The sequence below is a fragment of the Saccopteryx bilineata genome, chromosome 4, assembly GCF_036850765.1.
Source record: "Saccopteryx bilineata isolate mSacBil1 chromosome 4, mSacBil1_pri_phased_curated, whole genome shotgun sequence".
In the NCBI taxonomy this organism is placed as follows: Eukaryota; Metazoa; Chordata; class Mammalia; order Chiroptera; family Emballonuridae; genus Saccopteryx; species Saccopteryx bilineata.
In genome coordinates, this window is record NC_089493.1 from 195,238,475 (window position 1) to 195,257,386 (window position 18,912).

The window sequence follows — 18,912 nt, forward strand, 5'->3', positions numbered from 1 at the left end:
GTCATTCAGCCTCTGCCCCACACCATGTTGTCTGCAGTGCTGTGACTCGTGGGCAAGGGGCAGGAGAAGAGCCACGTCCGAGGCGGCGTATGAAGGCCAGGTGGGACGTGGACACAGGGTTACCAGGGGCAAAGGAGCTGTTCTGGGGAAGGGAGCCTGAAGAAATGTTTCGTGAACTGCATCTACTCACCGCTGGTATCTGATGGGTTTTATCAGATTCTAAGCTTGATCCCCAGTCATACTGAATAAAAATCATACTGAATATACACTCATTTACTACCCACACACATGTATTTTCATTCAGCTCAGTTGTCCAATGCAGGCATTTCAGTGACCCCCGCCTTAGAAAAAAGTCGGAACGCAGAGGGCCCAGGTGGTGCAACTTCAGACACGCCGGGACAGGAAGTCAGACACCTGTGCTGGTCAGGAAGTTGGTGACAGTGCACTGGTTCTAAACTCCTTTTCCAACTGTTTATTCTTGTGGCTCCTTCACTAACCCAGGAACCTCTACTTTTTCTTTCTCTTAGTTATGATGGATTTGGATTGGGCCACCACTGTGTCCTCTTTCGGGGGGCTCGGTGTGACGGGTGAGGAAGAGACCTCCACCGGTTCCTTGATCACCATGATGTCCACCTCATACTCTGGTCTTCTGGCTTCTTCCTCTCGCAAGCTATTCAGCCTATTACCAGAAGCAAACAGCAGGGTGTTTTTTCTTTTTCCTTGATAATTTCCCAGCGTTATGGTATATGTGGGGTGTAAAGTAGTCCCTACCTTGATGTCAATAGTTTTTGTCAACAAAACTAAGTTATCGCTTTCCCGGAAACAAAGTGATCCCTAGAAAATATCTACAGCAGGGGTCCCCAAACTTTTTACACAGGGGGCCAGTTCACTGTCCTTCAGACTGTTGGAGGACCAGACTATAAAAAAAAACTGAACAAATCCCTATGCACACTGCACATATCTTATTTTAAAGTAAAAAAACAAAACGGGAACAAATACAATATTTAAAATAAAGAACAAGTAAATTTAAATCAACAAACTGACCAGTATTTCAATGGGAACTATGCTCCTCTCACTGACCACCAATGAAAGAGGTGCCCCTTCCAGAAGTGCGGGGGGTGGGGGGGTGGATAAATGGCCTCAGGGGGCCACATGTGGCCTGCGGGCCGTAGTTTGGGGACCCCTGATCTACAGGGACTTGTGAACCATTCTTCTCTGCAACAACCAGCAGCTGGTAAATAGCCTTTTGAAAATACTATACTTCTTAGTATAGTATTTTTTCTTATGTAATAGTTTAATGCCTTCAGCAGACCTACAGGCTTGAGATGCACCACTGCCCTGAAAGCAGGGGTCTGTCCTTGGGGCCAGCGTGCCTGCCTAGAACTGTCCCCAGACAGCGGCTCTAGAAAGGTGCATGAGCAGTTTTATGGGGCTCCCCCTGGGTGCCAGTCATTGTTTTAGACGCCTTCCAAACCTTAGGTCACTGAATCCTCCCCATGGTCCTATGGGGTATCGTCTCCGGCTTACAGACGAGGAAACAGAGGCACACAGTGGCGGACCCTGCCCAGGGCCACCTGGGATTTGAACCTAGGCAGTCGAGCTCTGTGGTCTCTCAGCCACCGCATCGCCCTGCCTCTTCGTGTGAGCCTGGGGACACAGATGTCACCACCATCTCGGACAACCAGGAGAGAGAACAGGTGGCCACAGGCTGTCGGGACCCCCTGAGGACAGGCCGCCCTTAGGAAGCCGTGTCCTGGTCTTGAGAGCCCGCGGAAGGAAGGGTGGGGGCTGTGTGCGGTGGCGGGAGTGCAGCCGCGCGGCGCGCTCCTTACCTGGCCTCCAGCTCGCCGTCCTCCGCCGGCAGCTGGGTGGCCGTCACCGTGTGCCAGAGCCCCTTCTCCCTCGCCGTCTCCCGGAGGGCCTCCTCGTGCCTGTGTGCTTGGAAGAGGATGTGCACGAGGAAGACGTGCACGCTGGTGACGCACGGGTGCACGCTGGTGACGCCCGGGGCGGGACTGTGGTTTTGTTCGTCCTCGAGTGGTTCCTTCTGCTCTGCAAGAAGGTGGGACTTCCGTGAACTTCCGTTCAGTTCTGCAGTGACCTCCGGGCCAGTGCCCACCCTCTGCCCCTCACTGTGGCGGTTCCCCCACCCCCTGGAGGACGGGGGGGGGGGGGGGGGGGGGGCTGAAGTAGCTGCTCGGACGACCTGGGACGAGGCCGAGAGGCCGAATCACCAGGTCGGCCGTAGCTGTGACTGTCACCATTTCCTTGGAGTCTCCTGGTACCTGGGCTTTATTTTCTAAATAGCTTGCTTTTTTGTTGTTTCCTAAAAGTACAGTTTTAGAAAATGTACACCACTTTCCCTATTTCGGAGCGGGGGGGAGACCCTTGGCATTTGAGTATATCGTCTTTAAAGGCAGTGTCCAAGTGCCCATTAAGAAAATAATGGGCAGCCTTGAACTCCCAGCCGAACAGGAAGGTAAATAACAGCGCAGGCTTGCATAGGAGGCGGCTTCGCCATCCAGAGGCCGCAGAGACCCGCTGCGGAGCGGGTGTAAAACAGTTGATTCTGGGCAGACAGTGCCCCGGTAGTTCGGGGCTCTCCGGGAGATATCACGATGAGCATTAATATTTTCTGTTTTCTTACATATCACTTGTGAGTTTATTTTGTTAATGCTTTTCTCCTTGCTCTCCTCGTTCTGGGCTGCACGTGTAAGTTACGATGTTTTCTTGTTTGATAGCGAACACGTTTAATTCTATAGATTTACTTTATGGTTTTGACCATACCTTCTGGGTGGTGTTTAAGCTATTTCAATTTTCTGAGTATTCTCAGCAATGCGATTTTATTTTCTCTAAGAAGAATAGAGGACTGTGGTTTTGGTGGGGCTTTTTGTTGTTTGGTTTGCATTCAGTTTCCAAGTGGTTGGATGGTGTGTTGCTTTTCAAGCCCAACATACCTGGTTCTTCTTTAGTAAGAAGACCATGAGGCTCTGGGTGACCCCAACAGAAGGAGAGGCATGAAGGTGGCGGCCACTGTGGACAGGGCTGAGGAGCAGCTGGGAGAGGACAAAATGGAGTCAGCAGACAGAATGATAGAGTGACTCGACTATGAAAAAATATATACAGTGTGTCCGTAAAGTCATGGTGCACTTTTGACCGGTCACAGGAAAGCAACAAAAGACGACAGAAATGTGAAATCTGCACCAAATAAAAGGAAAACTCTCCCAGTTTCATACCTATTCAGTGCAGTTCGATGTGGGCTCACGCACAGATTTTTTAGGGCTCCTTCGGTAGCTATCCCATATAGCCTCTACAGACTCGTCACTGACTGATGGCCTACCAGAACGGGTTTCTCCACCAAACTGCCGGTTTCTTCAACTGCTTATCCCACCAAGTAATGTTATTCCTATGTGGGGGTGCCTCGTTATAAACACGCCGATATTCACGTTGCACTTTGTTCACGGATTCGAATTTAGCGAGCCACAGAACTCACTAAGCTTTCCTCTGTACCGTCCACATCTACACTGGTATGGCCGTGGGCTGCTCCGCTGTATACACGGTGTTACGTCATCATCTGTGCATGCACACATGCTGCCACATCATCCTACAGAAACTGGGAGGGTTTTCCTTTTATTTGGTGCAGATTTCACATTTCTGTCATCTTTTGTTGCTTTCCTGTGATCAGTCAAAAGTGCACCATGACTTTACGGATTCATTGTATTAAGAGGAATTTGAGAGACTGAATAAGGGTTTTATTCTGTTCTTTATAATTTGAGCCTTTGTTTTTGTTTTTTTGGTTTTGAGGGTTTTTTGTTTGTTTTTCAGAGATAGAGAGTCAGAGAGAGGGATAGATAGGGACAGACAGACAGGAATCGAGAGAAATGAGAAGCATCAATCATTAGTTTTTTGTTGCGACACCTTAGTTGTTCATTGACTGCCCTCTCATATGTGCCTTGACCACGGGCCTTCAGAACGAGTAACCCCTTGCTCAAGCCAGTGACCTTGGGTCCAAGCTGGTGAGCTTTTTGCTCAAGCCAGATGAGCCTGTGCTCAAGCTGGTGACCTCAGGGTCTCGAACCTGCGTCCTCTGCATCCCAGTCCGACACTCTATCCACTGCGCCACTGCCTGGTCAGGCTTTTTTTTTTGTTTTAAAGTGAGTTGAGAAGAGATAGAGACTCCTGCATGTGCCCCAACCAGGACCCACCCAGCAACTCCTGTCCAGGGCCAATGCTCAGATCAACCAAGCTATCCTCAGCACCCAGGGCCAATGCTTGACTAGCTGTGAGAGGAGAAGAGGGAGAGAAGGGAGAGAGGGAGGGGAAGAGAAACAGATGGTCACTTCTCCTGTGTGCCATGACCAGGGATAGAACCCAGGACTTTCACACACCTGGCCAATGCTCTATCTACTGAGCCAACCAGCCAGGACCTAACTTGAGCATCTTTAAAAACCAAAGCAAATGAGACCCCCTCAGTGTCACTTGTTAGTTAAATCTCCGATAGGTTTCTCTCCTGGCAGTCAGCACTGCCACTCAGGCATCTCTGTCCTAAACTAATTATCTATATTATTTAGGCATACAGAAGCTTTAGGGACAGTAAGAAGCTTCTGCACAGCAAAGGAACCATCAGCAAAATGGAAACATACAGAATGGAGGAAATGTTTGCAAGTCATCTGTCTGAGAAGGGGTTAATATCCAAAATACCTAAAGACCTCATACAACTCAATAACAAAATGCAATCTAATTTAAGAATGAGCAGAGGGGTCCTGGCCGGTTTGCTCAGTGGTAGAGCATCGGCCTGGCGTGTGGAAGTCCCGGGTTCGATTCCCGGCCAGGGCACACCGGAAAAGCACCCATCTGCTTCTCCACCCCTCCCCCTCTCCTTCCTCTCTGTCTCTCTCTTCCCCTCCCGCAGCCGAGGCTCCATTGGAGCAAAGATGGCCCGGGCACTGAGGATGGCTCCATGGCCTCTGCCTCAGGCGCTAGAATGGCTCTGGTTGCAACAGAGCAACACCCCGGATGGGCAGAGCATCGCCCCCTGGTGGGCATGCCAGGTGGATCCCAGTTGGGCGCATGCGGGAGTCTGTCCGACTGCCTCCCTTTTCCAACTTCAGAAAAATACCAAAAAAAAAAAAAAAGAATGAGCAGAGAACTCAAGTAGACTTCTTTCCAAAGACATCCATACGGTCAACAGGAACATGAAAAGCAGCTCCACATGTCACTAATCAGGGAAATGCAAATCAAAACCATCTGGGATAGTACCTCAGGCCTATGAGAATGGCCATCATCAAAAAGACAAGAAACAACTCGGTGAGGATGTAGAGGAAAGGGACCCCTTGCATACTGGAGGAATGTAAACTGGGGCAACCACTATGGAAAATAGTGTGGCAGTTCCTCAAAATGTTAAAAATAGAACGACCAGCCCTGGCCGGTTGGCTCAGCGGTAGAGCGTCGGCCTAGCGTGCGGAGGACCCGGGTTCGATTCCCAGCCAGGGCACACAGGAGAAGCGCCCATTTGCTTCTCCACCCCTCCGTCGCGCTTTCCTCTCTGTCTCTCTCGTTCCCTCCGGCAGCCAAGGCTCCATTGGAGCAAAGATGGCCCGGGCGCTGGGGATGGCTCTGTGGCCTCTGCCTCAGGCGCTAGAGTTGCTCTGGTCGCAACATGGCGACGCCCAGGATGGGCAGAGCATCGCCCCCTGGTGGGCAGAGCTTCGCCCCTGGTGGGCGTGCCGGGTGGATCCCAGTCGGGCGCATGCGGGAGTCTGTCTGACTGTCTCTCCCTGTTTCCAGCTTCAGAAAAATGAAAAAAAAAAAAAAAAAAAAATAGAACGACCTGATCATCCCGCAATCCCACTTCTGGGTGTTTAGCCACAGGAAAAGGAAAAGACAGGGTCAAAGACGTATCTGTGCCCCTTGTTCATAGCAGCAGGACTCACAATATTCACACAACCCCAGTATTCAACAGAGGAACGGATGAAGAAGTTGTGGTCCATATATTCAATAGTTCAGCCATAAAAAAGGAGGAAATCCTGTCATTTGCAACAATAGGGACGGACTTGAGGGTATTATGCTAAGTGAGGGAAGTCAAGCAATGAAAGACAAACACTTATGATCTCACTTATACGTAATCCCAACACCACCATTTAAAAAGTTCATAGAAGCCCTGGCCGGTTGGCTCAGCGGTAGAGCGTCGGCCTAGCGTGCGGAGGACCCGGGTTCGAATCCCGGCCAGGGCACACAGGAGAAGCGCACCTTTGCTTCTCCACCCCTCCGCCGCACTTTCCTCTCTGTCTCTCTCTTCCCCTCCCGCAGCCAAGGCTCCATTGGAGCAAAGATGGCCCGGGCGCTGGGGATGGCTCTGTGGCCTCTGCCTCAGGCGCTAGAGTGGCTCTGGTCGCAACATGGTGACGCCCAGGATGGGCAGAGCATCGCCCCCTAGTGGGCAGAGCTTCGCCCCATGGTGGGCGTGCCGGGTGGATCCCGGTCGGGCGCATGCGGGAGTCTGTCTGACTGTCTCTCCCTGTTTCCTGCTTCAGAAAAATGAAAAAAAAAAAAAAAAAAAAGTTCATAGAAAAGGAGATCCGATTTGTGGTTACCGGAAGCGGGGGAAGGGGAATTAGATGGCAGTCAAGAAGAACAGACCCATGTATAAGATAAATAGCAGCAGGGATACAATGTACAGCATGAAGGCTATCGTTAAGAGTGCAAATCATAAGAGTTCTCAATCACAAGGAAAACATTTCTTTTTTTAGTATCTCTATGACATGATGGCTATTAATTAAACATTGTGATAATCATTTCATAATATATACCACCGTATTTTTCACTCCATAAGACGCACTTCCCCCCCCCCAAAAGTGGACGGGAAAATGCCCGTCCATCCTGTGAAGCGAAAAATACGGTATTTTATTAAATATTTTAACATACCATTTGGTTCAGAATGTTTGTTTTTTTTTCTTATTTTCCTCCTTAAAACTCTAGGTGTGTCTTATGGTCAGGTGCATCTTATGGAGCAAAAAATACGGTATGTCAGATCATTATGTTGTATACCTTAAACTTATACAGCAATGTAAGTCAATTATACCTCAATAAAACTGAAAAAACATAAACAAAAACAACCTTAGTAAGATCACGCCTTCAAAGCGAACTCGGTCAAGCAGGCGGCAGAATTGGAAGCAGGAGTACCAGCCTAACTTTATATACATACATAAAACGGTGTTTGTTTTAAAAGAGTCATACATTTTTTTTATAAACTAAATCATTTATAAGCAACAGTTTTGTCAAAATTAAAGTTCTACAATTCAAATACTCACCATTTTGAGACAAAGGAGAGGTTAGCCCTTTTCCTAGACATCTGAAATTCATCTTGGAAATTCTGTCATCACTTAGAGACCTTCCGGACTTGCGCTTTTATATTTTAAATAATCACAAAGCAAAATATTATTTCTGCATCATTATGGACTAAAACTAATTTTCTATATTATAAGTAATTTAGAAAATTGTTCATGAGGCCCTTCTCTTTAAGCTACCTTGACTATTTTTAACCTGTATAAAATAGTGATATACTACTAAGGAAATGAGTAACAGTTCTTGCACCTACTGCAAGCCCTAAGAAACCAAAGATTTGAGACAGTACTGTACAGAGTTAACCCTACTGACGTTCCTATGTTAATGCTTTAATTGCCATAGGCATGCTGTTTGCACCCACACTTCTGTCTCCAGCTAGCTCTCACCCTCGACATCTGTGTATCCGGCCGTGCCACTTGCTGTCACCACTTGGATGACATGTGTCTTAGTCCAAAACCAACCCCTTCATTTTGCCCCAATCTCATCTCCCCTCCACGGTCAATGGTGACTCTACACGGAATTCCAGTCGTTCTGGCCAGAAGTCTTGCAATCATCTTCGCCTGTCTTTCCCTCTCAGACTCCATGGCTTTCAAAATGCCTTCAGATGATTCCCCTGACTGGGCAGCAGCGAAGCCACAGCGAGCCCGTTGGCCCCTCTGCTCGGGGGGGGGGGGTGGCGGGGGCCTTCACCTCCCCCACCAGGGCCAGACGCTGCCCTGGGCTGGCCCTCCGCTGCCCGCGTGCACCTTCCTGAGCCGTGCCGCGCGGCTCTGCTCGCTGCTGCCCGGTCCCGTCCACAACGCAAGCCCCGGGTCATTACACGGGGGCACCTCCCTTCCTTCAGGAATGCTGGAAGGTCACTTTGTCAGAAGACCTCCCTACCTGCCCCGCTGCCACGCAGACCAGAGCCTGCCGCTTCCTGCCGCTTCTGCCCCCTAAGAGTCAAGTACGGTGGCGCCGTGCTCACAGGCAGAGCCGGAGCCAGACCACCGCATACGGTCCCCAACTCCGCCGCGTCCTGGTTCCGAGGCTGTGGAAACGTCACTTAACCTTTCTGTGCCCCCCTTCCCGCCTACAGACGGTAACAGCCCCGAACTGCTGCGGGGGGCATTGCGGGGGCGAGTGCCCAGGAAGTGCCTGGCAAGCACCCCACGGGTGTTAGCTGTTCCTGAGGGCACCTGTCACCATCTCACTAGAAGATCCAGTCCACGAGAGGACGGGCTTCTGTTCACGGCACGATTCCCGAGCACAGAGAAGAGCGTCCTCACACAGCAGGTGCACAACAGTGGTGAAACCACAACCACGTGCTGTGTCTCTGGGGTTCGCTGTAAATACTAACCTCTGGTAGCTTGACTTTGCTGAAATCAAACAGGAGCCCCATCTTGCTGGAAGAGGACGTGGTGCCTCCCCCGGTCGCATCGGAGTCCTCGCTCGTGACTGTGGCCAGACTCCTGTTCTGGGGATGCGAAGCAAGGACAAACCCGTGAGAGAATTCCTGGTTTCCGTGGAGACAGACATAAATACACACGATTTTATATGTTTTTTTCTTTTGTTTTGTATTTTTCTGAAGTTAGAAGCAGGGAGGCAGTCAGGCAGACTCCCACATGTGCCTGACCGGGATCCACCCGGCATGCCCACCAGGGGGCGATGCTCTGCCCATCTGGGCATTGCTCTGTTGCGGCTGGAGCCATTCTAGCGCCTGAGGCAGAGGCCATGGAGCCATCCTCAGTGCCCGGGCCAATTTTGCTCCAATGGAGCCTTGGCTGCGGGAGGGGAAGAGAGAGGCAGAGAGACAGGAGAAGGGGAAGGGTGGAGAATCAGATGGGTGCTTCTTCTGGTGTCCTGACTGGGAATTGAACCTGGGACTTCCACATGCCAGGCCGACACTCTACCACTGAGCCAATCGGCCAGGGCCACGCAATTTTTTTTTTTTTTCATTTTTCTGAAGCAGGAAACAGGGAGAGACAGTCAGACAGACTCCTGCATGCGCCCGACCGGGATCCACCCGGCACGCCCACCATGGGGCGACGCTCTGCCCACCAGGGGGCGATGCTCTGCCCATCCTGGGCATCGCCATGTTGCGACCAGAGCCACTCTAGCGCCTGAGGCAGAGGCCACAGAGCCATCCCCAGCGCCCGGGCCATCTTTGCTCCAATGGAGCCTTGGCTGCGGGAGGGGAAGAGAGAGACAGAGAGGAAAGCGCGGCGGAGGGGTGGAGAAGCAAATGTGCGCTTCTCCTGTGTGCCCTGGCTGGGAATCGAACCCGGGTCCTCCGCACGCTAGGCCGCACGCAATTTTAATAAAGTGCTATTTACAATAAACTACACATAGTGTCCTAATGGATGAAACCACCTCAGTCAAAACAGTGAATATATCTGTCACCCCCGAAAATTTCCTGTGCCTCTTGCTAAACTCCCCCGTCCCTACCCTCAGGCGCCGCTGACATGCTTTTTCTGTCCCCACAGGTTACTGTGCACTTTCTAGAATTTTATATACCTTGTATCATCACAGCAGCATATACCCTTCTTTCAGCCAGCATATTCGTTTTGATTCATGTGTGGTGTTATGTGTGTCATGAGTTGTTTCATCACTGACTCACGCTCCCCTGTATGAATGTAAGTGTTTGTTTATTTTGAAACACCACACCGACATCCAGAAGTGAAGCAGGTCTGATGGTGTCTGAGGACGATCCCTGGACCAGAATGTTCACAGTCGGTGGCCAGAGGCCGTGGTGACACCACCCATAAGATCATGGATGGACTTAAGGTGGACATGCAGTTCCCTCAGAGCCGAGAGCTGGACCCCAGTCACGTCTTCAGCCCGGAGGAGGCGTATCTGGCTGCAGGGGTGAACCCTGAGCCGCTCAAGTTGAACAGGAAGCTTCCAGCACACGAAGGGCCCAAAGTCCAGCCCAGGGTTCATGTCGTCTGTCCTTAGACCAACCACAATGAGAGGGCTCCTGCATGAGCAGCTCTGAAGAATTTCGCAGCTGTGGGGCTCCCTGGCCCCCAAGACTCCCTTATGGCTCCAAATAAATGGCTCAAAAATCAGAAATCACCCTGGCCGGTTGGCTCAGCGGTAGAGCGTCAGCCTGGCGTGCGGGGGACTCGGGTTCGATTTTCGGCCAGGGCACATAGGAGAAGCGCCCATTTGCTTCTCCACCCCCCCCCTCCTTCCTCTCTGTCTCTCTCTTCCCCTCCCGCAGCCAAGGCTCCATTGGCGCAAAGATGGCCCGGGCGCTGCGGATGGCTCCTTGGCCTCTGCCCCAGGTGCTAGAGTGGCTCTGGTCGCGGCAGAATGACGCCCCGGAGGGGCAGAGCATCACCCCCTGGTGGGCAGAGCTTCGCCCCTGGTGGGTGTGCCGGGTGGATCCCGGTCAGGCGCATGCGGGAGTCTGTCTGACTGTCTCTCCCCATTTCCAGCTTCAGAAAAATACAAAAAAAAAAAAAAATCAGAAATCATTTGAGCCCATCAACCTCAAACCCCCACCCAGAACTGCTTTGTCTCAGGGTGCCCAGCACCGGATCTCGCCTTCAGTAAATTACTGCCCCTGCCCCCAACCCCCCGCAGTCTCTCAGGGAAGGCCAGGGCCCAGCCCCGTGAGACGGTCCCCCACCCCAGGGACCCATCTGGCATCCCACACACACTCAGGAGCTGTCCCTCAGCACTTCACCCCGGGGGCAGGCTCACCACCCTCGCACACGCTGCATTGTGTAACGAAACATCTCAGAACAATACTTCTCCGGCGTTCTAAGACTCACAGCCCACCCAGCAAGTTTGTAAGCACTCTGACCTTCATTACTTTATTTTTTTATTATTATTATTATTTTTTTTTTTTGGTGGCTAGGAGTCTGCTTCCTGGGTTGTGGCCAGGAAATACATTTTCTCTAACTTAAAAAAAAAAAAACCAAAATGTGAAGAGAAGTCTTAAATTATTTCTTGAAGGGTTACAAAAGCTGAGGACAGTTTTGAGGATGGTTTAACCATTCCAGAATAAAACCATTTCTTGCTCTGCATGCTAAGATATTGCTCGTTACCTTATTTTCTGTCCTAGAACTTCTTCCAGGTTTGTTTACAGTGAAGTCATCATTTGGAAAACTTATAGATGACTTAGTCATTCGGTCAGTAACGGAGATGAATGCAAAGCTTAAGAGAGCTTCAAAGAATTCCAGGAAAACCAGCTGAAACAGAGGAAAATGGTCTTGTTCATCCTGACCTTGTGCTCAGTCAGCACCTCACCTCAGAGTCCTACACTCCAGAGGAAACGCCTCTTCAGTGCTTAAGGATCGTGGGTATACCAATTTGCAATCAAACCTACTTCATTTAAAAGACCTACTATGGGCCCTGGCCAGTTGGCTCAATGGTAGAGCGTCGGCCTGGCGTGCAGGAGTCCTGGGTTCAATTCCCGGCCAGGGCACACAGGAGAAGCGCCCATCTGCTTCTCCACCTCTCCCCCTCTCCTTTCTCTCTGTCTCTCTCTTCCTCTCCCGCAGCCAAGGCTCCATTGGAGCAAAGTTGGCCCGGGCGCTGGGGACGGCTCTATGACCTCTGCCTCAGGCGCTAGAATGGCTCTGGTTGCAACAGAGTGATGCCCCAGATGGGCAGAGCATCGCCCCCTGGTGGGTATGCTGGGTGGATCCCGGTCGGGCACATGCGGGAGTCTGTCTGCCTCCCCATTTCCAACTTCAGAAAAATACAATAAATAAATAAATAAATAAATAAGAGACCTATTATGGCCTGACCGGTGGTAGTGCAGTGCATTGGGTGTTGACCTGGGACACTGACGTCCCAGGTTCAGAACCCCAAGGTTGCTGGCTTGAGCACAGGCTCATCCAGCTTGAGTGCAGGCTCGCCAGCATGAGCGTGGGATCATAAATATGACCCCATGGTCGCGGCATGAAGCCCAAGGTTGCCAGCTTGAGCAAGGGGTCACTGGCTTGGCTTGAGCCCCCAGGTCAAGGCACGGATGAGAAGAAATCAGTGAACAACTAAAGTGACGCAACTGCAGGTTGATGCTGCTTCTCTCTCTTTCTCTCTCTCTTCCTCTCACTAAAAAAGAATAACAACCTATTATGATATATGTTTTAGCATTAGATTTGTAAGTCACTTTTCCTACTTTGATGGAAACATTTTGTAATATAGCTAATTGAAAACCGTCATTTTCCAAAGCGTTTCCTTTTTTCTTGAATATTAGCAAAGTGGCACCTGGTCACCAATTGTGACGTGCAAGTGTTATCCACTCAGCAGCTGCGGCCCTCCCTGCCACCCTCTGTGGCCCCAGCACGTGGGCCTGCAGAGTGTGTGTGTGTGTGTGTGTGTGTGTGGAGATGGCCGGCGTGGACTGGCTTTGTCCACCTCTTATGTCTGTCGGTCCTGAGCTCTGCCTGCTTCCAGGGAGAAGAACATCGCTTCCAGCGAAGACCCAAAACTTGCTTCTCCAAGGGGGTCTGCTCAGCATCCCCTCAGCACCAGGGTGTCTGGTCTGATGGGCTGAGACCTGCCCGAAGGTGGGTCCATTACCTTGGTCAGCAAACCACGGCTCGCGAGCCACATGCAGCTCTTTGGCCCCATGAGTGTGGCTCTTCCACAAAACACCACGTGTGGGCGCTACCTCGATAAGGAATGTACCTACCTATATAGTTTAAGTTTAAAAAATTTGGCTCTCAAAAGAAATTTCAATTGTTACACTGTTGATATTTGGCTCTGTTGACTCATGAGTTTGCCGACCACTGAACTAACTGGCACAAGGAGGTGTTTGCCTGCTACAAGAACCACTAACAAGCCCAGACCCTCATCCCTAATTCGCTGCAGATCAATTAGCCTCTTGGAGTATATGACATGTAAAGCACAGGACGTGAATATGTATTAAATTGCTCAGTAAATTATCCATGAAATAATATGGTACCTTTATATTCTTTCGACTTTGTTCATCATGTCCTGACAGAAGGATTTTTAATGTTAATCTCTAGGTTTCTAATATAATCAAGGAGATAAACACACACACACACACACACAATTTTATGTATTTGAGTTAGAATTCCTTTCAATCAAATCTTGGTTCTTGGTATTCAAGGTAAAACAAACAGCCTGAATTAGATCATTACCACTTGCGTCACCTCGTTACAGACCTCAAGTTCACAGTTGTAGTCAATTCCGTCATATACAAAAGGATTGTCTTCTGCTATGACCTCCACAAATTTGGTTGCTGTTAATTCTTTATTTATCATTTTAAAGTCCTGTAAAAGAAACACAGCCAATCAGACCGTAATGGCCTATAATTACACACAGCTATATATTTATTTATTTATTTATTTTTTTTTTCATTTTTCTGAAGCTGGAAACAGGGAGAGACAGTCAGACAGACTCCCGCATGCGCCCGACCGGGATTCACCCGGCACGCCCACCAGGGGCGAGGCTCTGCCCACCAGGGGGCGATGCTCTGCCCATCCCGGGCGTCGCCATGTTGCGACCAGAGCCACTCTCTAGCGCCTGGGGCAGAGGCCACAGAGCCATCCCCAGCGCCCGGGCCATCTTTGCTCCAATGGAGCCTTGGCTGCAGGAGGGGAAGAGAGAGACAGAGAGGAAGGCGCGGCGGAGGGGTGGAGAAGCAAATGTGCGCTTCTCCTGTGTGCCCTGGCCGGGAATCGAACCCGGGTCCTCCGCACGCTAGGCCGACGCTCAACCGCTGAGCCAACCGGCCAGGGCATATATTTTTTTAATGTCAGCTTATATTGATACAACACTTTTAAGAAAATGTACCAGAAATGAATTATATTAAAAACTGGTAATTTGGGGCCCTGGCCAGTTGGCTCAGTGGTAGTGCATCAGCCCAACCTGTGGAAGTCCTAGGTTCGATTCCCGGTTAGGGCACACAGGAGAAGCGCCCATCTGCTACTCTACTCTTCCCCTCTCCTTTCTCTCTATCTCTCTCTTCTCCTGCAGTCAAGGCTCCATTGCAGCAAAGTTGGACCGGGCACTGAGGACCCCTCAATGGCCTCTGCCTCAGGCGCTAGAATGGCTCTGGTTGCAGTGGAGCAATGCCCCAGATGGGCAGAGCATTGCCCCCTGGTGGGCATGCCGGGTAGATCCTGGTTGGGCACATGTGGGAGTCTGTCTGACTGCCTCTCCGCTTCTAACTTTGAAAAAATACAAAAAAAAAAAAAATTGGCCCTGGCCAGTTGGCTCAGTGGTAGAGCATCGGCCTGGCGTGCAGGAGTCTCAGGTTTGATTCCTGGCCAGGGCACACAGGAGAAGTGCCCATCTGCTTCTCCACATTTCCCCCTCTCCTTCCTCACTGTCTCTCTCTTCCCACAGCCAATGCTCCATTGGAGCAAAGTTGGCCCGGGCGCTGGGGATGGCTCTATGGCCTCTGCCTCAGGCGCTAGAATGGCTCTGGTTGCAGTGGAGCAATGCCCCAGATGGGCAGAGCATCGCCCCCTGGTGGGCATGCTGGGTGGATCCTGGTTGGGCGCGTGCAGGAGTCTGTCTGACTGCCTCCCGTTTCCAACTTCAGAAAAATACAAAAACAAACAAACAAAAACAAAAAAACCTGGTAATTTTGTAAAGCATTCTGGATTAACATCAGTAGTCGCCTCTTTTTTCCTAACCTAAAATCCTTTTAAAAGGTAACAGGGAAGATTCTTTTAGAGGCATAAACACAGCACAGTGAGAATGGGAACGTAGGTAATCTGGACGTGAGGTATCAGCGCAGTTCTGTTAGTGGGAACATGTTGGGTGGCGGACTCATCAGAGCAGAGGAACGGAGAGCTGGAGGGGGGAGGACAGTCAGCAGACGCTGTGGGAACTCGGGGAGCAGAGGCACCTCTGGAAGTCCCACGGCAGGTAGGGCTGAACACACGGAGACGAGGTGACAGTCTAGGTGAAGGCCCTTTCCACCTTCGAGCAGAAGGCAGGTCTGCTCTCTGCGATACTGAACCAGAACGCATCTGGCCTGGAGAACAGTCAATCCTGTGTAACCGTCACAGTGCTGCTGAACCAAGGATTAGGTGGAGTACATCCTGGGAAGGCCCTGCCTCTCCACGGACCCTCCCCCTCCGCTCTGTTCTAGGAACTGGAAACCAGGTTTACGTCCCTCAGGAGTGAGTGAGGAGAAATCCTCTCCTGGAAAATGACACATCCGAGAGAAGAGAGGGGTGTCTGGAGCGTTGGCGGGGGAGGACAGAGTGACCTGGCTGCTCCACGAAATCTAACCTCATCTGTGACAAGTGCCCCTCATCCACAAAGAGGCCCCGGGCAGCTCATCACGCCCCAGTCCTATGTAAGACTGGCCAGCCAGGTTCACCACACATTAAAGCGAAAGCCTTCACACAACAGAGGACCAAACCAAGATGGGGGTGGGGGGAACAGGACTTGGAGGGCACAGAGGCGGAGTGCAGAAAAACACGTTCCATTTAGCGCCCTCCCACAGATCACTCATTTGTTCAGAGGCATAAGAAAACAATGATATTCTATCCAGGTTTAAAAAATAACAGTGCTTGTGCCTGACCAGGCGGTGGCGCAGTGGATAGAGCCTCAGACTGGGATGCGGAGGACCCAAGTTCAAGACCCTGAGGTCGCCAGCTTGATCGCAACAAAAAACTGATGATTGATTCTTCTCATCTTTCTCCGTTCCTCTCTGTCTGTCCCTGTCTATCCCTCTCTCTGACTCTCTCTCTGTCCTGTATAAAAATAAAAAAATAAGTGCTTGAAAAAAGAGATAAAGAACGAAGAACGCTTTTGGAAATTAAGAATATGACCAGCAGAAATGAGACATACGATAGGAGGGTTCAAAGATAATATAGCAGTTTTAAAAAGAAATTAATATTTAGCCTGACCTGTGGTGGCGCAGTGGATAAAGCGTCGACCTGGAAATGCCGAGGTCGCCGGTTCGAAACCCTGGGCTTGCCTAGTCAAGGCACATATGGGAGTTGATGCTTCCAGCTCCTTCTTTCTGTCTCTCCTCTCTCTCCCTCTCTGTCTCTCTCTCTCCTCTCTAAAAATGAATAAATAAAATTTTAAAAAAAGATTAAAAAATAATGTTAAAAAAATTTAATATTTATTACACAACCTAACAACTACAGTCTTGGGCATTTACCCCAGAGAAATAAAAAGTGTCCATAGAAAAACCTGTACACAATTTTTCATACTGTCTTTTTTTTTTTTTTTTTTTTTTACAGAGACAGAGAGAGTCAGAGAGAGGGATAGATAGGGACAGAGAGACAGGAACGGAGAGAGATGAGAAGCATCAATCATCAGTTTTTCGTTGTGACACCTTAGTTGTTCATTGAATGCTTTCTCTTATGTGCCTTGACCGCGGGCCTTCAGCAGACCGAGTAACCTCTTGCTCGAGCCAGTGACCTTGGGTCCAATCTGGTGAGCTTTTGCTCAAACCAGATGAGCCTGCGCTCAAGTTAGTGACCTCGGGGTGTCGAACCTGGATCTTCCACATCCCAGTCCGACGCTCTATCCTGACCAGGCGGTGGTCAGAATAAATAAACCTGGATAGAATATCATATGTGCCACCATCTGGTCAGGCCATACTGTCTTTACTCATTACAGCTGCAAACTGTAAACAACTCAGGTGGCCATAGGTGAGCGCATAAACAAATCTGTGTACTGCAGTCATCAAATGGGATATAATCAGCAATGAAGAACTATAAGTACAACCTGGATGAATCTCAAAATAATTATGCTGATGCCTGGCCTGTGGTGGCATAGTGGACAGAGCATCGACCCAGGACGCTGAGGTTGCTGGTTTGAAACCCTGGGCTCGCCCAGGTCAAGGCACAGACGACAAGCAAGCAATGAACAACTCAAGTAAAGCAACCATGAGTCAATCCTTCTCACTCCTCCTTCCTCCTCTCTCTATAAAAGTCAGTAAATTCTTTTTAAAAAGTAATGCTGAGTATGCTACAAAGAGAAAAAAAGAATGGGACGTGAGAAAAGAAATAGAGGCTACAGTGTTATAAAGTGTAAAATATTTTAGTTAGAGTCCCAGAGAGAGAAATGGTTCAGAAGCAATGATTCAAGTAGTAACACTGGGGAAATTTTCAAAACTGATAAACAGCATCAATAGATTCACGGTAACAGGTCCCGACTTGAAGAGACTCTTTGACCATCAACAAAGAAATGACGGCAATGGATTGAAAACACATAAAATATGTACAAATCCAAGAGTTGATGATCATTTTTTGAAAAGTTTACCAGTCACCTTTGAAGAATTACTAAGACACAGATCTTTATCCTGAAAATTAATAAAAAGGGGAAATAGAGCATCTCTCCCTCCTTCCTGGATGGGCTGGATTTCGGAGTAATCAAATAGCTGATGAGGTCACCTTCTTGACTTTAAATAGGATTCACAGCTAACCAATGCAGGTGGAATGACAGAATTAGAGTTACGGTTGGGGGACACGTTATGAAGTGTGGGTGTTAGCCGTGACCCCCCAGGGCTGCTCAGCCATGACAGAAAGGCTTACGGGGTAGAGCTGATGGAAGGATTGTGCTGACACCGTATAACCCGCTGGTCTGTGTCAGCGGCCCTGAGAGGGAGCGTTGGGTGTGATGCAACAGGTAGTGTGCAGAACCGCTGTGGCTCTGCCAGGGGAAAAAGCCTGAATCCAACCAAGCTTCTAACTAACTTCAAGGAGAAACAAGTTCATCAACTCGGAGGCTGCAGCCAGCCCAAACTGACCAATCTGCAGGGACACACGACCTCCTTTCTTCAATTATAAAGGACAGTGAAGAACCGGGGAAAGTGAACAAATCAATAGTTATATAATATTCCACCCAAAAATAAAAATCACATACTTTTTTTGTTTGTTTGTTTTGCAAGAGGGACAGACAGGGATAGATGAAAGGCATCAACTCATAGTTGCGGCACCTTAGTTGTTCATTGACTGCTTTCTCACACATGCCTTGACCGGGGGGCTCCAGCCAAGCCAGTGACCCTTTGCTCAAGCCAGCGACCTTTGGGCTCAAGCCAACGTCCATGGGGTCATGTCTATGATCCCACACTCAGGCAGGCAACCCCAGGGTTTCAAACCAGAGTTCTCAGCGTCCCAGGCCAACACTCTATCCACTGTGTAAAATCACCTACTTAAAAAACCCACTATTGCCTGACCTGTGGTGGCGCAGTGGATAAAGCGTTGACCTGGAAATGCTGAGGTCGCCAGTTCGAAACCCTGGGCTTGCCTAGTCAAAGCACATATGGGAGTTGATGCTTCCAGCTCCTCCCCACCTTCTCTCTGTGTCTCTCTCTCCTCTCTGTCTCTCTCTCTCTCCCTTTCTCTCTCCTCTCTAAAAATGAATTTAAAAAATTTTAAAAAAACCCACTATTTTCCTATAGACACTAGGTTGTCAGTTTTTCATATATATAGACAACACTTAAATTTCTTAAAGCAGTCTATCTCCTACTGGTATTCCTTGCTTTTAGTTTTAGCATTTTTCTTCCCACAAGATAAATCAAAAGTATTATGAAACAAAAAATACCAGTAGTATGAGAATATTGTATAAATTTGATGTTCTATTTTCTAAACTGGTAACTTTTTAAAATTACTTTTTTTTTTTAAT

General features: G+C 49.4%; 1 protein-coding gene across 1 annotated transcript in view; it reads right to left on the reverse strand.

The window, feature by feature from the left end:
- Nucleotides 1–272: 272 nt before the first annotated feature.
- The window catches only part of LOC136333758 (radial spoke head 10 homolog B-like), a 52,839-nt gene continuing 34,199 nt past the window's right edge, over nt 273–18,912 (reverse strand). The window contains exons 15-21 of the mRNA XM_066273361.1: nt 13,473–13,580; nt 11,382–11,525; nt 8,684–8,800; nt 7,311–7,404; nt 2,958–3,056; nt 1,833–2,052; nt 273–679 (exon numbers count right to left, since the gene is read on the reverse strand). Coding sequence (XP_066129458.1) covers nt 508–679; nt 1,833–2,052; nt 2,958–3,056; nt 7,311–7,404; nt 8,684–8,800; nt 11,382–11,525; nt 13,473–13,580 — 954 coding nt within the window. The 3' untranslated portion in view covers nt 273–507. The remainder of the gene's footprint in view (nt 680–1,832; nt 2,053–2,957; nt 3,057–7,310; nt 7,405–8,683; nt 8,801–11,381; nt 11,526–13,472; nt 13,581–18,912) is intronic.